Genomic DNA, 13,181 nt, shown 5'->3' on the forward strand with positions numbered 1-13,181 from the left:
TTTCAGTTCAGTGGAGCATACAGGCTAGGAGGTGAGAAGGAAAAATTTGGCACAAGTCTTTTTAATAAAGGCCATTTCAACTTTCCTTTCACTTCTTTGGACATTTTCTATTTGTGTGATGTCACAGGGCACCCGTGTCCCGCTGAACATGCCGAGAGACAGGAATATTGATCCCTGCCAGATCACTTGCTTGTCAAGTCATACTCCTTCACATACTGTACACACATGGCTGCAATTAGAACATGGCCATGTACAGCAATCTGATGCTGCTAAAATGTGGTCTGATCATGGCTGGCATTTTTCATTTGCAATCTGCTGCCTCACATTCAGTCACTTTCCCATGAGGCATTATCTTCTAAATGAATCTCTGTAACACCTCATCAAATGTCTGTTCAAAATCTAGATGTGTCAATTCTATTCCTTTTATCACTTGTCACTATATTATCTTCAAAAAACATCAGGTAAATTCATAAAGCAGGGGGAGATTTGTTTGAATGCCAGAGTCATAATCTCTAAGCCCTTGTGTCTGTAAGTAACTTTCCACTGCTTCCTGCACAGGCAGTTTTAGTAGTTTTGAAACCACAGAGGTTAAGCTAAGTGGCCTGTGACTCCCTGGATCTTATCTCTCTTTCTTTAAAGTGGAATGGCATTTGTAACTTCCTAGTCATTAGGAATCTCTTTCTTCCCTCTCTTAAACTCTTAATGTATCGGGCTGGATGTACCTGTTTCTGCCCTGGTTTTATGGGGATGCTTTCTGCACTTCAGGTCTGGAATTGTTTTCATACAGTAATGGAGACAAACTGATGTAGGGTCTGTTTTAATGAAAGAGCTTGTTTTATCTGATTAGAGCTTAATACTAATTACCAAGTAAGAACTGTGCCCTTAATATTAAAAAGAAATGTGTTTTGTGAATGGGAACAGCAAAGAGTTAAGCTGGGCTCTCATTCAGCTGGGGTCAGTTCAATGACTTTACTTCAAAGACACTCTCTGGATTTACATTGATGTAACAGAAGGAAGATGTTAGCTCCTGATTTTCTTTTCCTCATAAAGCAAGCAGAGACTTTAAAGAATACTTCTGGCTTTACAGAAGTCTGCATCTTCATATGCCAGTGTTGTAATGTAAAGGAAGCACAAAAAAATTTGTAACTTGTGTTCTTGAGAGGATATCCTGTGAAAAGCCTGCCCTTGCTGTAAAGAGCTCTGTTATTAAAAGATGGGCAAGATAAAAGAATTAGGTTTGAAGTCACTTTCTTGTTTTTCTCAACAAGTTTCAAGAGATACAGTGGTGCAGTGTAAAGTCTGAACAATTAGGACCTTTACTGCTTTTTTTTTATTTTTGTGCTGCTGGCTCACATTAATAATTTACCTTTTTCATTCCTTGTTCTCTGGGCTTACTTTGATTTTTCAAGACAAGATTTGTCTTGAAATAACTTTCATAGGCTTAAGGAAGAAGGGCTAAAAGAATATTTCTTAGGTACAGCATTTTTCAGCAGTGGGCTGAAGCTCCTTGGAGTCCAGTAAGAATTTTTTTGTACTTGAATTTGCTGGCCTTTAGTATCATTGTAGATTTTTGTTCCTCACAGAAATATTTTAAGTTCCTAATGAATTACTAAAAGAAAGCAGGACAGGTGGTTTTGCCCACTTGCCCTCAACCCTGCTCCTTTACAAGTCACTGTATTTTGTTTTTCTAGATGGACTGATAGCCCCTGATGGAGCAGTGAGTCCGGATATCTTTGGGGATTACCAGCTTCAGAATGGAGACCTGGTTGGGCAGCACCCCTTCTCTGGCAAGTAAGTGCTTCTGGTAAAGAATTCTTATCATCCACCAATGGCTCTTCAAGTTTCCTGAGAGGGCTTCATTTGTAGTGCTCAGTAATTTTTGCCCCCATAGCATTACACTGCACAAGTAGGGCTAGTCTGGTGTCTGAATCACGTGTCTGTTTTAACATCTGACAAGCTGCAAATACATTTACAGCTTTCCAAAAGCTGTAGAATACAACAACAACATAGAACACACCCCCTGCCATGACAGCTAGTCAAATACTCTTCAGACATTGGGAGACTTCTGAAGAGAGGCTTGAGATGCTGATTACCTGGATGATGTTTGTTTGCAATATTTTTAAATTTAAAAGAAGTCTTACAGCTGCTGTGGGTTTGGAGTTTTTTGGTGTTTTTCCATTAACCTAAGTGTTCCCAAGGTATTCTCAGTTAGATTCCTGATTCACTTTGAAAATGGGCTATAGGAGCAAAAGCATCAACTTTTGCTGATACTCTGGGAGATCTTTCTCTGAATTTCCCCTCTGGTGAAAACCTTTCCTTCTCAATGTTGGCAAGCTGTTCCAGTTTGAATTTCTGACTAAACTTCTCCCATGGGTTCAAAATAAAAAATACTCCTTTCTAATAATGGAATCTTCAAAAATCCTGATGCCATAGAGTTTAGGAAGTGCCTTTTATAAAGCATGAATTCTGTGGAGTCATGAGCAGGAAATGGTTCAAACATTTGATAGTCAAGGTACAGCATTCACTTCTGCAGGATCCAGCTACCTGGATATGCCCAGCCCTGGGGCTGAAGCTGTTTCTTTCCAAAGGAAGAATGTTCTTTTCACCACTAACAACTTTGTAAAATGTAAGTTATTCACACTATGTACAACTGAAGCAGAAAAGATTTTCCTCCTTTACTTTGGCTGCTTTTAATTAATCAAAGGTGGTGGACAGTTACTTTTGTTGGTCTGTTCTACCTGTGATGCACCAGAAAGCTGAACATTGAGCAAGGGTTGGAGTGGTGGTAGCATTAAAATAACATGCTCAGGAAAAAAAATAAAAAAGCAGGATTTGAGATGGATCTTCTAGAAAAAAGTAAATATTTATACTCAGTAAGCATCAAGTTCAGAGTAGTGCAAGTCTGTGTTGGGGAAGGGGATGCTGGTGCCCTGATTGTTTCCAAATGTGCAACCTTTTTTGCAGAGCTTGCAGGTGGGAGAGAAACTGAGGTAAGTGTGAGCTCTGTGCTGCTCTTGGGGTCATAGTGGGTGACTCACCATTTTAAACTTCAGAATAGACACACAACCCAGGAGGTGATGGATTTCTCTGTCCACCAGAACATTGGAAGGTGCTCCCAGCAGTCTTCATGCCCACCCGGAGGTGTGAGGAAAGGTGTGTAGGGTAGAGCTTGCAGACTCCTTTGTTTCCAGTAAACTTGGAGAAAGCCCCAGTCAAGATACTCGTTTTCCCAAAGAACTTTCAGCTGGGAAACAAAACCATCTTCAGTGTCCTTGTTAAAAGTGAAGGCACATCATTCAGCCTCAAATTACAGTCCCTCATCAGGGAGCTCCAATAGTAACCTGCTTTTTAATCTGATTGTGTTCAACTAACATGAGTAGCAAAATACATCTGGTGTATACCTAGTTAAATTAAGTATTTGTAGAATTTCTTGCATGTTTCAAGGCTCACCTCAGGAATGAAAACAGAAAAACTGCAGGTTGTCCCAATCATGATGGCCTCTGGAAATCCTGGGATTTCTCACTAGAGTTCTGTTTTCTAGAAGACAAAAATTTCAGTAGACTTCTTGCAGTATGATTGCTCCATGGACTTATCTGCAGTCCAGACACTCAGTCTAATTGGAAACAGTGTGGAGTGCTGCAAATGTTCTGTCTTATTTGTAGCAGAGCAGGAGTGAATTGTTTGATAGAATAGATAGTGGCAGCTGAGTGGTGAATCCAGCTTTTCACATGTGGGTCATTATGGGCTGGAACTGCTTGGCGCCAGCAGCCAGGATTTCCTGATGCTCAGACCTAATGTAAAATGCATTAGTGCTCCAAGGCATGAGCCATGCAATTGCCAGTCCCATGAGTCTGGAGCTCCCTTCTCCCAATTTGAACTGGTGTTGGAAGGTAAAACCATACGTGCTACAGAGCCTAATTAAAAATAATAGCAGCAAGTCAAGGCGCTTTTTATGTGTTATATAGTGTACATTTCAGCCATACCAAAACATAATTCTAGGGTATTTTTATGCTTACAGTTTAAAGCTAACAAGAACCTTATGTCAAGGATTTATTTTTAACCAGTTCCAGCTTTTAATAAATCAAGATTTTTTTGTTATAAAAATGGTTCATTTTTCTATTATTAATATTTGAATGTTTTTCAGAATTTTTTTTTTTTTTTAGCAAGAAAGCTGTGAGTTGTGGTTTTCATAGACAATTAGCAAGTAAGTTAATTGTAACATGTTTTGGAAGTTCAGAGAGAGATTGCTAATTAGGAATAGATTCTTGGTTTTGGTCTTTTCATTTGTTATACTCTTTTTATTTATTATACATTTATTTGTTGTGCCTATGTCTTCTGGTTTTTGCTTTTTATATTAGGCTTTTCAATTCTGTCATAGAAGCAGTTTTTGCTAAGCAATGGGGTGAGTTCTGAAGTCTGTTTGTCATTTAAGAGTCTCTTTCCCATTTAAGACCACCCTGTGAATTTTGAGGTAGGTAACAACTGTGAGCTGACTTCTTGCTCCTCAGCCTTGAATAATTTAATCCTTTCTTCTCCTTTCTGCATTCCTGTAAGAAAGAATGAGGATATGTTACCTCTTTAATTTCTCTGAGGCTATTTCCTGTCCTTACAATGTGCTCAGAGTGGATCAGGACTTCCCCTTGCCTCCAGGAGGGCTGAAAAGGCAGCCAGAAAATCTCACATTTTGAGTGGCTGCACATCACTGAGAAACTGAATTCACATTCAACTGGTGTTGGTGCCCTCAGTGCATTACCAGGGCTTAAGTATGTTCTGATCACCATCCTAATTTTTGGAGCCAAAGAAATGTGTCTATGAGAAAAGGCTGTCAAGGAGCACAGTGAAACTCAAACTGTCTTGAAGATTTTCCCTGTAATGATGTTTGATAACTCAGCCCACACCTCCTGCCATGTGTTGTATTGTTACTTCAGTTACATTGTGAACTTCCTTGGCTGGGGGATGCTGTTCCAGTAGAGATCCCTGTGCCATGGCAATTCCATGCTGTTTCATTTGGGAGAATTCAGGGCAATTGGAGCAGCAACTGTATCCAAAGGTGCAATTGCTGAAGTGGTTGACTCTCCTGTCATCCAGCAGGGACACCACAAGTATCTCTTGTGGTGTCCCTGTCCCAGGGGACACTGGACCTACACACCTAGAGCTGCTGCACAGTCCTGGGAGGGTAGGGAAGTGCTTTTTTGAAGTCAAGCAGAACAGGGATTAGAAACAGTTGAATTATGGATAAGCATCTGCACTTCACTAGGTAACCACATTGTGGCTGTTCTCCCCTGTCATTTTCAATAGGGAAACATGAAGTGACAGCACTGGCAGTGAAAACATCTGTTGATCTGGGGAATTGGGTGGAGTGTCTTAGAGGCTTTTTTTCAAAGACACTGTCTTCCCTTCATGGCTTATCTTGGACTTTTCCTTTGAAACCTGGAGTAGTGTTACTATCAGGAGTTCAAAATGCCACCTCACATGATCATGCATTGTGAAGTGAAGAAAAACTCTGAAGGGAATTGTAAAAACTATCTAGCCCTGAACTCAGTTTGTAGATTTGCTTGCATGCTTGCTGTTCTGGACATATCCACAGCCTGATAATTGTTATTTGTTACTTGTCATCATGAAGCAGAAGCAGCACAAAAAGTGAAGACCTGAGCAGCTGCCATTTTTCTGATAGTGGCACCCTGAGAAATGCTGTATTTCTGGAGATCTAACTTGTGTGTTTGGCAGCTTCCATTTACAGCTCTTATCCCTCAACTATATTCTTAGTGGAGTTGTACTTTTACCTATGAGGCCTATAAATGGAATTGATTCAGAAAGCAACATCCACAGGAACAGTGATAAAGTCCATAAACAGCATCTCTTGTTTTCCTCAAAGGTTTGGAGCAGAATGCAGACAGATTGTAAGGTATGTTTTCCATTCAGCAGAAAAGATGTGGCTGAGGAGATTGTTTTGACAGCTTCTATCCAGGTTTTTTTCATTGGCTAGGAAAAGACTTTTGTGATTAGATTACCAGCTTTGAATCATCTTACTGTCTTTCAGAAGCAGATGGGCATTAGGCATTAGATTTGAAATTTTCATCTGTTATTAAAATCTGAATTTAAGGTTTCTGGTTCTGATAAGGCTTAATATTGAGTGAAAGTTTTATGATTGTGGCAAACAAAAATCCCTCACCTTTGGCTGATGTGATGACAGCTTAGTGTCTGAGCTGCAGGGGATAAAGACCAGCTGAAAGACATCTTCCAGAATCTATGGTCATTTATCAAATTTTAATCACCTTCTGGAGACTAATTACTTTCTTAAGACACAAACATAATAGTGATGGCTAAATACCTTATAATAGAGATAGCCACAGTATTTTTCTTGCCTTCTGGGGAAGAGGCCACTTTTTAACCTTTCCCAGCTGCAGCTAGGTAATAGTACAAACTGAGTGCAAAAACCAGTTTTTGGTTAATATCTTCAACAGAGTTTTCAAATCTTCTCAGTCTGAAGCTTTGAAAAAATTAATAGTTAGGAATGCTAGAGCTGGCCAGAACTTTTTTTTTTTTTTTCCCCTGAGGAAGTTTTCTCCAGTGCAGGATCCTTTAACCTTGTTATAAAATGCAGCAGAGCTGCCATTGCACAACCCTCATTTTCTCTGAGACAAGGCCTTTCTGTGTGTGCTGTTCCCAGCATGTGCACTCCCAGCTCTTCCCAACAGAGATCTGACTGAGGCTTCTTCCCAGGAAGCAGTGAGGTTTGGCATGTCAAGCACAGCCAGTTTTATGGGGTGACTGCATGTCTCTGTCCTTGGTGGAACATCTTTCCTCTTGCCTGGATTTACAGCTTAAAGCTGTAGCTGCATGTCTTGTTTTTGCCATGGCAGGTCGTTGGGATGTTTTGTGAGCTCAGTGTCTGGAGCCAGGCCCTTCCCTGTGCTGGCCCAGGGAAGCTGTGGCTGCTGTTGACAAATTCCAGGGTGCACAGCTGGGCTCCTGTGTCTGGGCTTGATGGAGACAGTACCTGGCCACAGGTCCTGGTGCTCCAACACTCTGTGACTTGGCTTATCTGTAGCTGAGCTAACCATGTGTGATGTCTGCATGTGCTAAAAGTCCACACTGAATAGCAGGAATGCTCCTACCATGGGCCTTTTTGCAGTTGGAAACCCTGATGAGAATCAGGTGGTGTGAATTCCCAGTCAGGAGTCCCAGCTGAACAGCTCCCATCTGGGTCAGGTACAGGAACTGCAGCAGATGCTGGCAAATGTGCACCTTGTGTATGAATAACAAAATGTTTTTAAATGGTTGTACCTGTAACTTATGTCCTACTTTGACATTTAGAGCTATATCCCATACAGATCCTCATCTTCAATTAGATTTGCTAAAGGAAAGGACTGAAGGAACTGGTGACCCATCCAGGGAGTGTCTCATCCATCTCCTACTGTCAGGAAAGTTCAGCACAGTTTATTTTGAAATTGGAACATTCCCTTCCCAGCCTTTCATGAGGTAAGAACCAACTTGCAGGCTGTCTCTGAGGGTGAAAACTCACTCTGCAGCAAGGATCAGTGGCAGAACAAACTGTTTCATGCTCCTTTAGACAAAAAATGTTCTCATGCAGGATCTCTGCTGAGAGTACCCACATGTCTTTCCTCCTCCTTGAAGAGAGGCAGTAATACTTCCCTGTCTTAGAGGTGGACATATAGTGAGTATAAAATCTTTTAATTAATTAAAAAACCTAGAAGACTATAAATTACTGTTACAAGATGATTCTACTTTGAACCATTTTAATGTAGTGATATTTCTTGCAGCTCTGTGCAGTACTTCTTTTTCATAATCAAACCTTATTTTAAAAACAAAACCCAACTTAGTTGCCTTTGCAAATATGTTCAGCAGAGTTGTACTCAGCTTCTGCCATTTGGACACTATTTAATTTGCATTTCCCAGGAGAATTGAATTAGGTTTTATTAGTAAATTGGGCCTATAACCTTGCAGGCAGGTTTTATTAGTTTATCACACATCAGTATTAGCAAATTGTAAATCCCACTGAAACGAATTGGAAAAGACCTTAAAGAAAAGCCCAGAACCAGTGAAGTTCCTGGACACAAATAAGGGGAGTTTATTTTGGTAGATTTATGTATTTTTCTTTTTTTTTTTTAGTCCTACAGAAGTCTTGTTAGTGGCAGCAGAGTCACCTTTTTTCTCTCATTCTGTTGTCCTAACTGTGCCTACATGTTTAGTTTTATAGAAATTAAAGGCACTGACTGTTCCTGGGGAACTGGCAGAGAAGTTTTGTTCCTCAGTGCTATCCAGGTGCTGCACACCCCTGGAACTGAGATTTTGCATCTAAAAGAATGTGAGAAGAAGTGGGAACTGCTGCCTTTTGAAGGGTTTTGGAACAATCTGAACAAGCTTATTGAAAGACTTCACTTGACTGCTTCAGGTTCTGCCTGGATCATGGCCTAAAATGACCCAAAATTCACTGTGTGGTTATTCTCCTTCAGTACTGAGATATGGCAGTGATGCTTCCAGAACTGGAAAGCTTCATTGCTAAGAGCTTTTGAATGTGATCTTAAATTTCTTTGTTTCAGTAATTTTATTTTCTGCATTACTACTAAACTAGAGTACTCTCTGTCCTTTTCCTGTTTTTTTTTTTTTTTCTTCTCTTTTTTTTTTTTTTTCTTTTTTTTTTTGTAGTGGTCATATTCCTGCTAGCTGTCACTTCATTATTCTTTTCATACTGTCTTCTCAAAGCCTTTTTTATAGAAATGCTGCAGCCTGATCATATAATCCAGTTTAGGTGTCATTAATAAGTGTCTGACCAATTTCTGCTGTTACGCTGTAGCCAGTTACTGGAGCATTTTTGAAGCAGGGGTCTGATTGTTCCAGAGGATGAAGATTTTGCCCTGTGGCCCATAGTAATCAATGAGATTTTTCTCAGAGTTTGGAGGACTTTTGCACCACTAAATGATTAGGGCTGTAATTGAGGAATATCTATAAAAGGAAAATATTATTAATATCCAATATACCATAACTTTAGAATGTGCTTGGGTGTTTCTTTGTTGTCACTGTGTTCTTAGGATCAGGGGAAGCTCCCAAGCAGCTCTCCATGTATCCCCTACACACAGCTAATGTCCACAGTCCTTGAGAGCTGATAGCCTATGGGCAGGGAGGCACAGGTGAGGGAGGAGAAGGGAATTTACTCCTCCAGAGTCAGGTGCTAGAGCTGGAGAAGGGAATTTACTCCTCCAGAGTCAGGTGCTAGAGCTGGAGAAGGGAATTTACTCCTCCAGAGTCAGGTGCTAGAGCTGGAGCAGTATTAGGGAATTTACTCCTCCAGTCAGGTGCCAGAGCTGGAGCAGGGCAGGGCTCTCCTGAGTGCTCCCACAGTGACCAGACCACACCACCTCACCAAGGTGTGTGGTCTGGAGCTGGGAAGGATCAGGTTGCCCTTGTTTCATTTACTGTAAGAGAGGTTTAATTGCTCCCAACAATTGCAGCAGTATGGGAGAGATGAAATAGCTTGCTGGGGAATATTTTAACACAGTTAAAATAGCACAGTTTTTTCAGCAAGTTGCAGATGCCATTTGGGAAGAGAATAAGTATTGAGGCTTTAATGCACTTCAGCTTTTTTGAAATACAGGATACTTGGGCCTCTTTCAATTGCAGCCACTTCTTATACATTTTTTTTAGTTGCTTTTTATTTTATTATGTTCCACCTGCAGTTGGCCTCATTAACCATCATGGTTTAGGTGGCTATTAAGAATTTTAAAAGAATATCCAAATGCTGGAGCCGTGAGCTCAAGTACTTTGGAATGTCTTACCAAAAAATCCCCCAAACCTGGGTCTGTCTCTTCTGAAATGTACCATTAATTAATTCCCACGTTCTGTCTGCTGCTCAGTCCCTCCAGATGTGCTACTAGGAATAGACTGGCTCCCTGGTTACAAGCCATCTGGGCTCTGTAAACTGATTTGCACTTATATTAAACAATAAGTGAACAGAATGCGGAAGAGTTATTAAAGCAAATGTACATTGCTTATAAATCTCCAAGTGAAATATTAAAATGTAGTAAAGGGGAATGGAATGTGTAAATGAAGACCTGCTTGTTTTTAATGAGTTTAGTTGTGACCTTCTCGATTTCAACCAAAAGAAAAGAAATTTATTTTTCTCTTTAAAAATAAAAAAAAAAAAAAAAAGAAAAAGAAACTATAAAACTGCTTACAGAAGTATCTGAGACAAAAACAAGGAAATATAATGTTCTAAACTTGACTGGTCCAAACCACTCAAGCTGCTGTGACAGCTCATAAAACTGAGAGTAGTTTTTAACTGGACTCTGTTTTACATTGCCAGAGTGAATTTTCCTTGCAGGAAGTAGCCAGAAGGTTTATTTAGTTTCCAGACTGCTGCTTTGATCTTTCCATTCTGTCACTTCTCAGGTTACATAGCCCTTTTTCACTGCAGTAAATCTGCAACAGTTAATGAGAATAAAATTTCCTCCTTCTCACTGATCACATGCTGTTAAATGCCAAACCACAGCCAGCAACATATTTGCAGAATTCGGCTGCACTGTACAAAAACAGCACAATCAGTTTAATCTTGTTGGTTTTGTAATTCATTTTATTGAGCTTTCCTTTTTCAAGTGACCTATTTTATCAAGACAAGTGGTTGCAAGGCCAGATCTGGAAGAAAGATTTAAAACTGTAATAAAGGGAGGGGTGTTTTGTGTGCTGGTTTTAAGCATGCTCACAGGATTCAAAATTAAACTTAAAATGAGGAGTTTTAAAAAGGCCTATATATCAGTGGGATATTTCTTGTGGTTATTATCTGAACTGAACATGTGCTCTGAGCCAGTCTCTAGAATAAAAATCAATGCATCAAATTAATTTCTTTGCCAAATACTTAAAATTGTTTTGGTTCTAAAATTTTATTCTGATTCTGTGTTTATCAGCCTCAGCCATCCAACTCCAAAGACTGACCCACCCTTTTCCCTCTGGAAAACTAAGATGATAGTTTTTTAACTCTGAGATTTTAAAAAATAATGAATTGGCTTATAGAGTTTATTTGCCTTCTGGGTTTTGAGCTTTTTAAATTTTATTTTGTCCAATACTCCCTGATCAACCTTTTTGGTCTGGAAACATTTGATTTTTCATTTGTTTAAGTTGAGTTTTTTATATAATAGTGCTACTCTAAGATATAGATCTCCAAGAACATATTCTTTGTCTGTATTTGTATCTCCCTTGTTTCCTGATACATCCAGTGTTATTCCTAAGGAAAAAAAAAAAGTTGGTAAGAGACATTGAGATTCATTTTCTTCTTGATTTTCAGTAAAATGATTGCTGATTTGGGATAGACCTTGACAAAATTTCACTAGGTCCCTGTGCTGATATATAAAAGTATTTGAAATCAGGACAATCATCTGTGGTGGTAAAAAATATTTCACGTTTCTTCATCAGTAATAATACTGCAACTCCATTTGCTGTGTGTGCTCAAGCAAGCACTGCAAATCCCCCCAGCAATGTTAACTTTCAGAAAAGGCTTTGAAAGCTTTTATTGGCTGCAGCTGGAAGTCAGAGCAGAACAGATTTCTTGATTCTCCCTCCCTCCTTCCCTCCAGCATCTGGATTTTCATCCACACTGGGCTGCCCTGCAGACAGCACCATGTCACCAGTGCCCTGTGGCCTTGGCTCCTCCAGGCTTTGGTGCACAGCAGGCAACTTCTGTCCCCATTTTTCTTGAAGGACACAACTGAGTGGCTATGCTTGGGCTTGAGGAGTATGTATAAACTTTTAAAGGGAAAATTGTGCACCAAAAAGCTGCATTTTGCTTCAGCTGCTCATCTCTGAGTACATTTTCAGTGACCTGCTCTAGCACAGGAACACTTCTGTGTGGCAATGGGAGGGCTAGTGGGAGTTGGAGCAGATCCTGATCTGATCAGTGGCACCAGTCATCTCTGTGAAACTTCAGCTGTTATTTTGCTCAGGCAACTGCCTGAAGCTTTCTGTACCCAGCCTAAGACTGAGCTTGCTGGAGACAATTAAAGAGAGGTGTGAAAGCTTCCCAAGCCAGGCCTATCCTAGTTCAGATTAAGGCAATGTGCTCTTCAGTTTATGGAGCTGACACATACACTTTGGACTGTGCAAGGAGAGAGGGGGGGAATGGATATCTTGCTTTTTATTGCCTGTTCCTCAGGGCTTTTTGTATTTGTTTTAGTTCTTAATTAATTCTTAAGAAATGGATGTATCTAATCAGTGGGTTTGGACAGTTGTTGAGCCAAGAGCACAGGAGATGTTTCTGTCAGGCTTATAATGGAAAGCCAGAACTCTTGATTTCCATTCCAGCTCTGTCTGTTCACTTGACCTTTTAAGAAATCCTGTAGAGAGTGGCTGAGAAGCTCCCTGTCCGTGGGCAGAGCTGTGAGCCTGACTGCAGGACTGCTGCAGGAGCTCTCCCCATGCCCTTCAAAGGAACAATGTGGCTTGGAGCTGCTGTTTTGCCCCCTGGGCAAAATCTCTTGGGGATTGGTTGCTTTTCTAGCACAGCAGAATTTTTTTTTTTTTCCTAAAGGGTTTTACAGAATAAGCAAAAGTCTTTTCTGTCTATGTCAGTCTAATTTGAGTCTTCTCATTACTGTAGTTTTTCATTTGGCTGTCTTTAATGTCTGGGGTGTTTTCTCTTCCAATACTCCAGTGGGAAACTGAGGTCATGGAGAAAAGGAGCAACTTGTCCAGGATCACACAGCAGGTAACTGACAGAGCAAGAAGCTGAGGCCAAATCCCAGGCTGTGTTTGCAGAGCAGGGATGGCAGGAGCCACAGCTTTCAAGCAAGGCTTTGCACTGAATTTGGCTAAGCAAGGTCATTTGGTTTTAGTTCAGTGCTTTCTTACTGTTCAGTTGGGAATTTTATTTATTTTTTTAAAATGCTGCCTTCCCCCAGTGAATTTTGGCGTGGTTTTTGCTTGGTGCATAGCTGGAGCCTGACACAGAAGACACAGTGCTCATTTCTCCACCATTGTCAGCTTTCCATTTGTTTGTAATTAAATGGGAGAAACAGCAGTATTGTGCTGAGATAAAACTGGGCAACAAGTCCAGAAGCAATTGGAAACTTTAAGTCATTAAGTACACTGAAGAAAGCTGGATCACATGGAGGGAGAGACATGATCATATCCATAAAAGCTGTATTATGATGCACAAGGGAGCTAAAGTATTA

The 13,181-nt window shown here is 40.3% G+C and overlaps 1 protein-coding gene across 8 annotated transcripts in view; it reads left to right on the forward strand.

Annotated features, from left to right (window-relative positions):
- Positions 1 to 13,181, forward strand: part of KIFAP3 (kinesin associated protein 3) — a 67,358-nt gene that overhangs the window by 43,595 nt on the left and 10,582 nt on the right. For all 8 annotated transcript variants that reach the window (XM_079314394.1, XM_079314389.1, XM_079314387.1 and 5 more), the window contains exon 19: positions 1,692 to 1,791. In XM_079314394.1, the coding sequence (XP_079170520.1) occupies positions 1,692 to 1,791 (100 nt within the window). The remainder of the gene's footprint in view (positions 1 to 1,691; positions 1,792 to 13,181) is intronic.

Source organism: Erithacus rubecula (genome assembly GCF_903797595.1).
Source record: "Erithacus rubecula genome assembly, chromosome: 10".
In the NCBI taxonomy this organism is placed as follows: Eukaryota; Metazoa; Chordata; class Aves; order Passeriformes; family Muscicapidae; genus Erithacus; species Erithacus rubecula.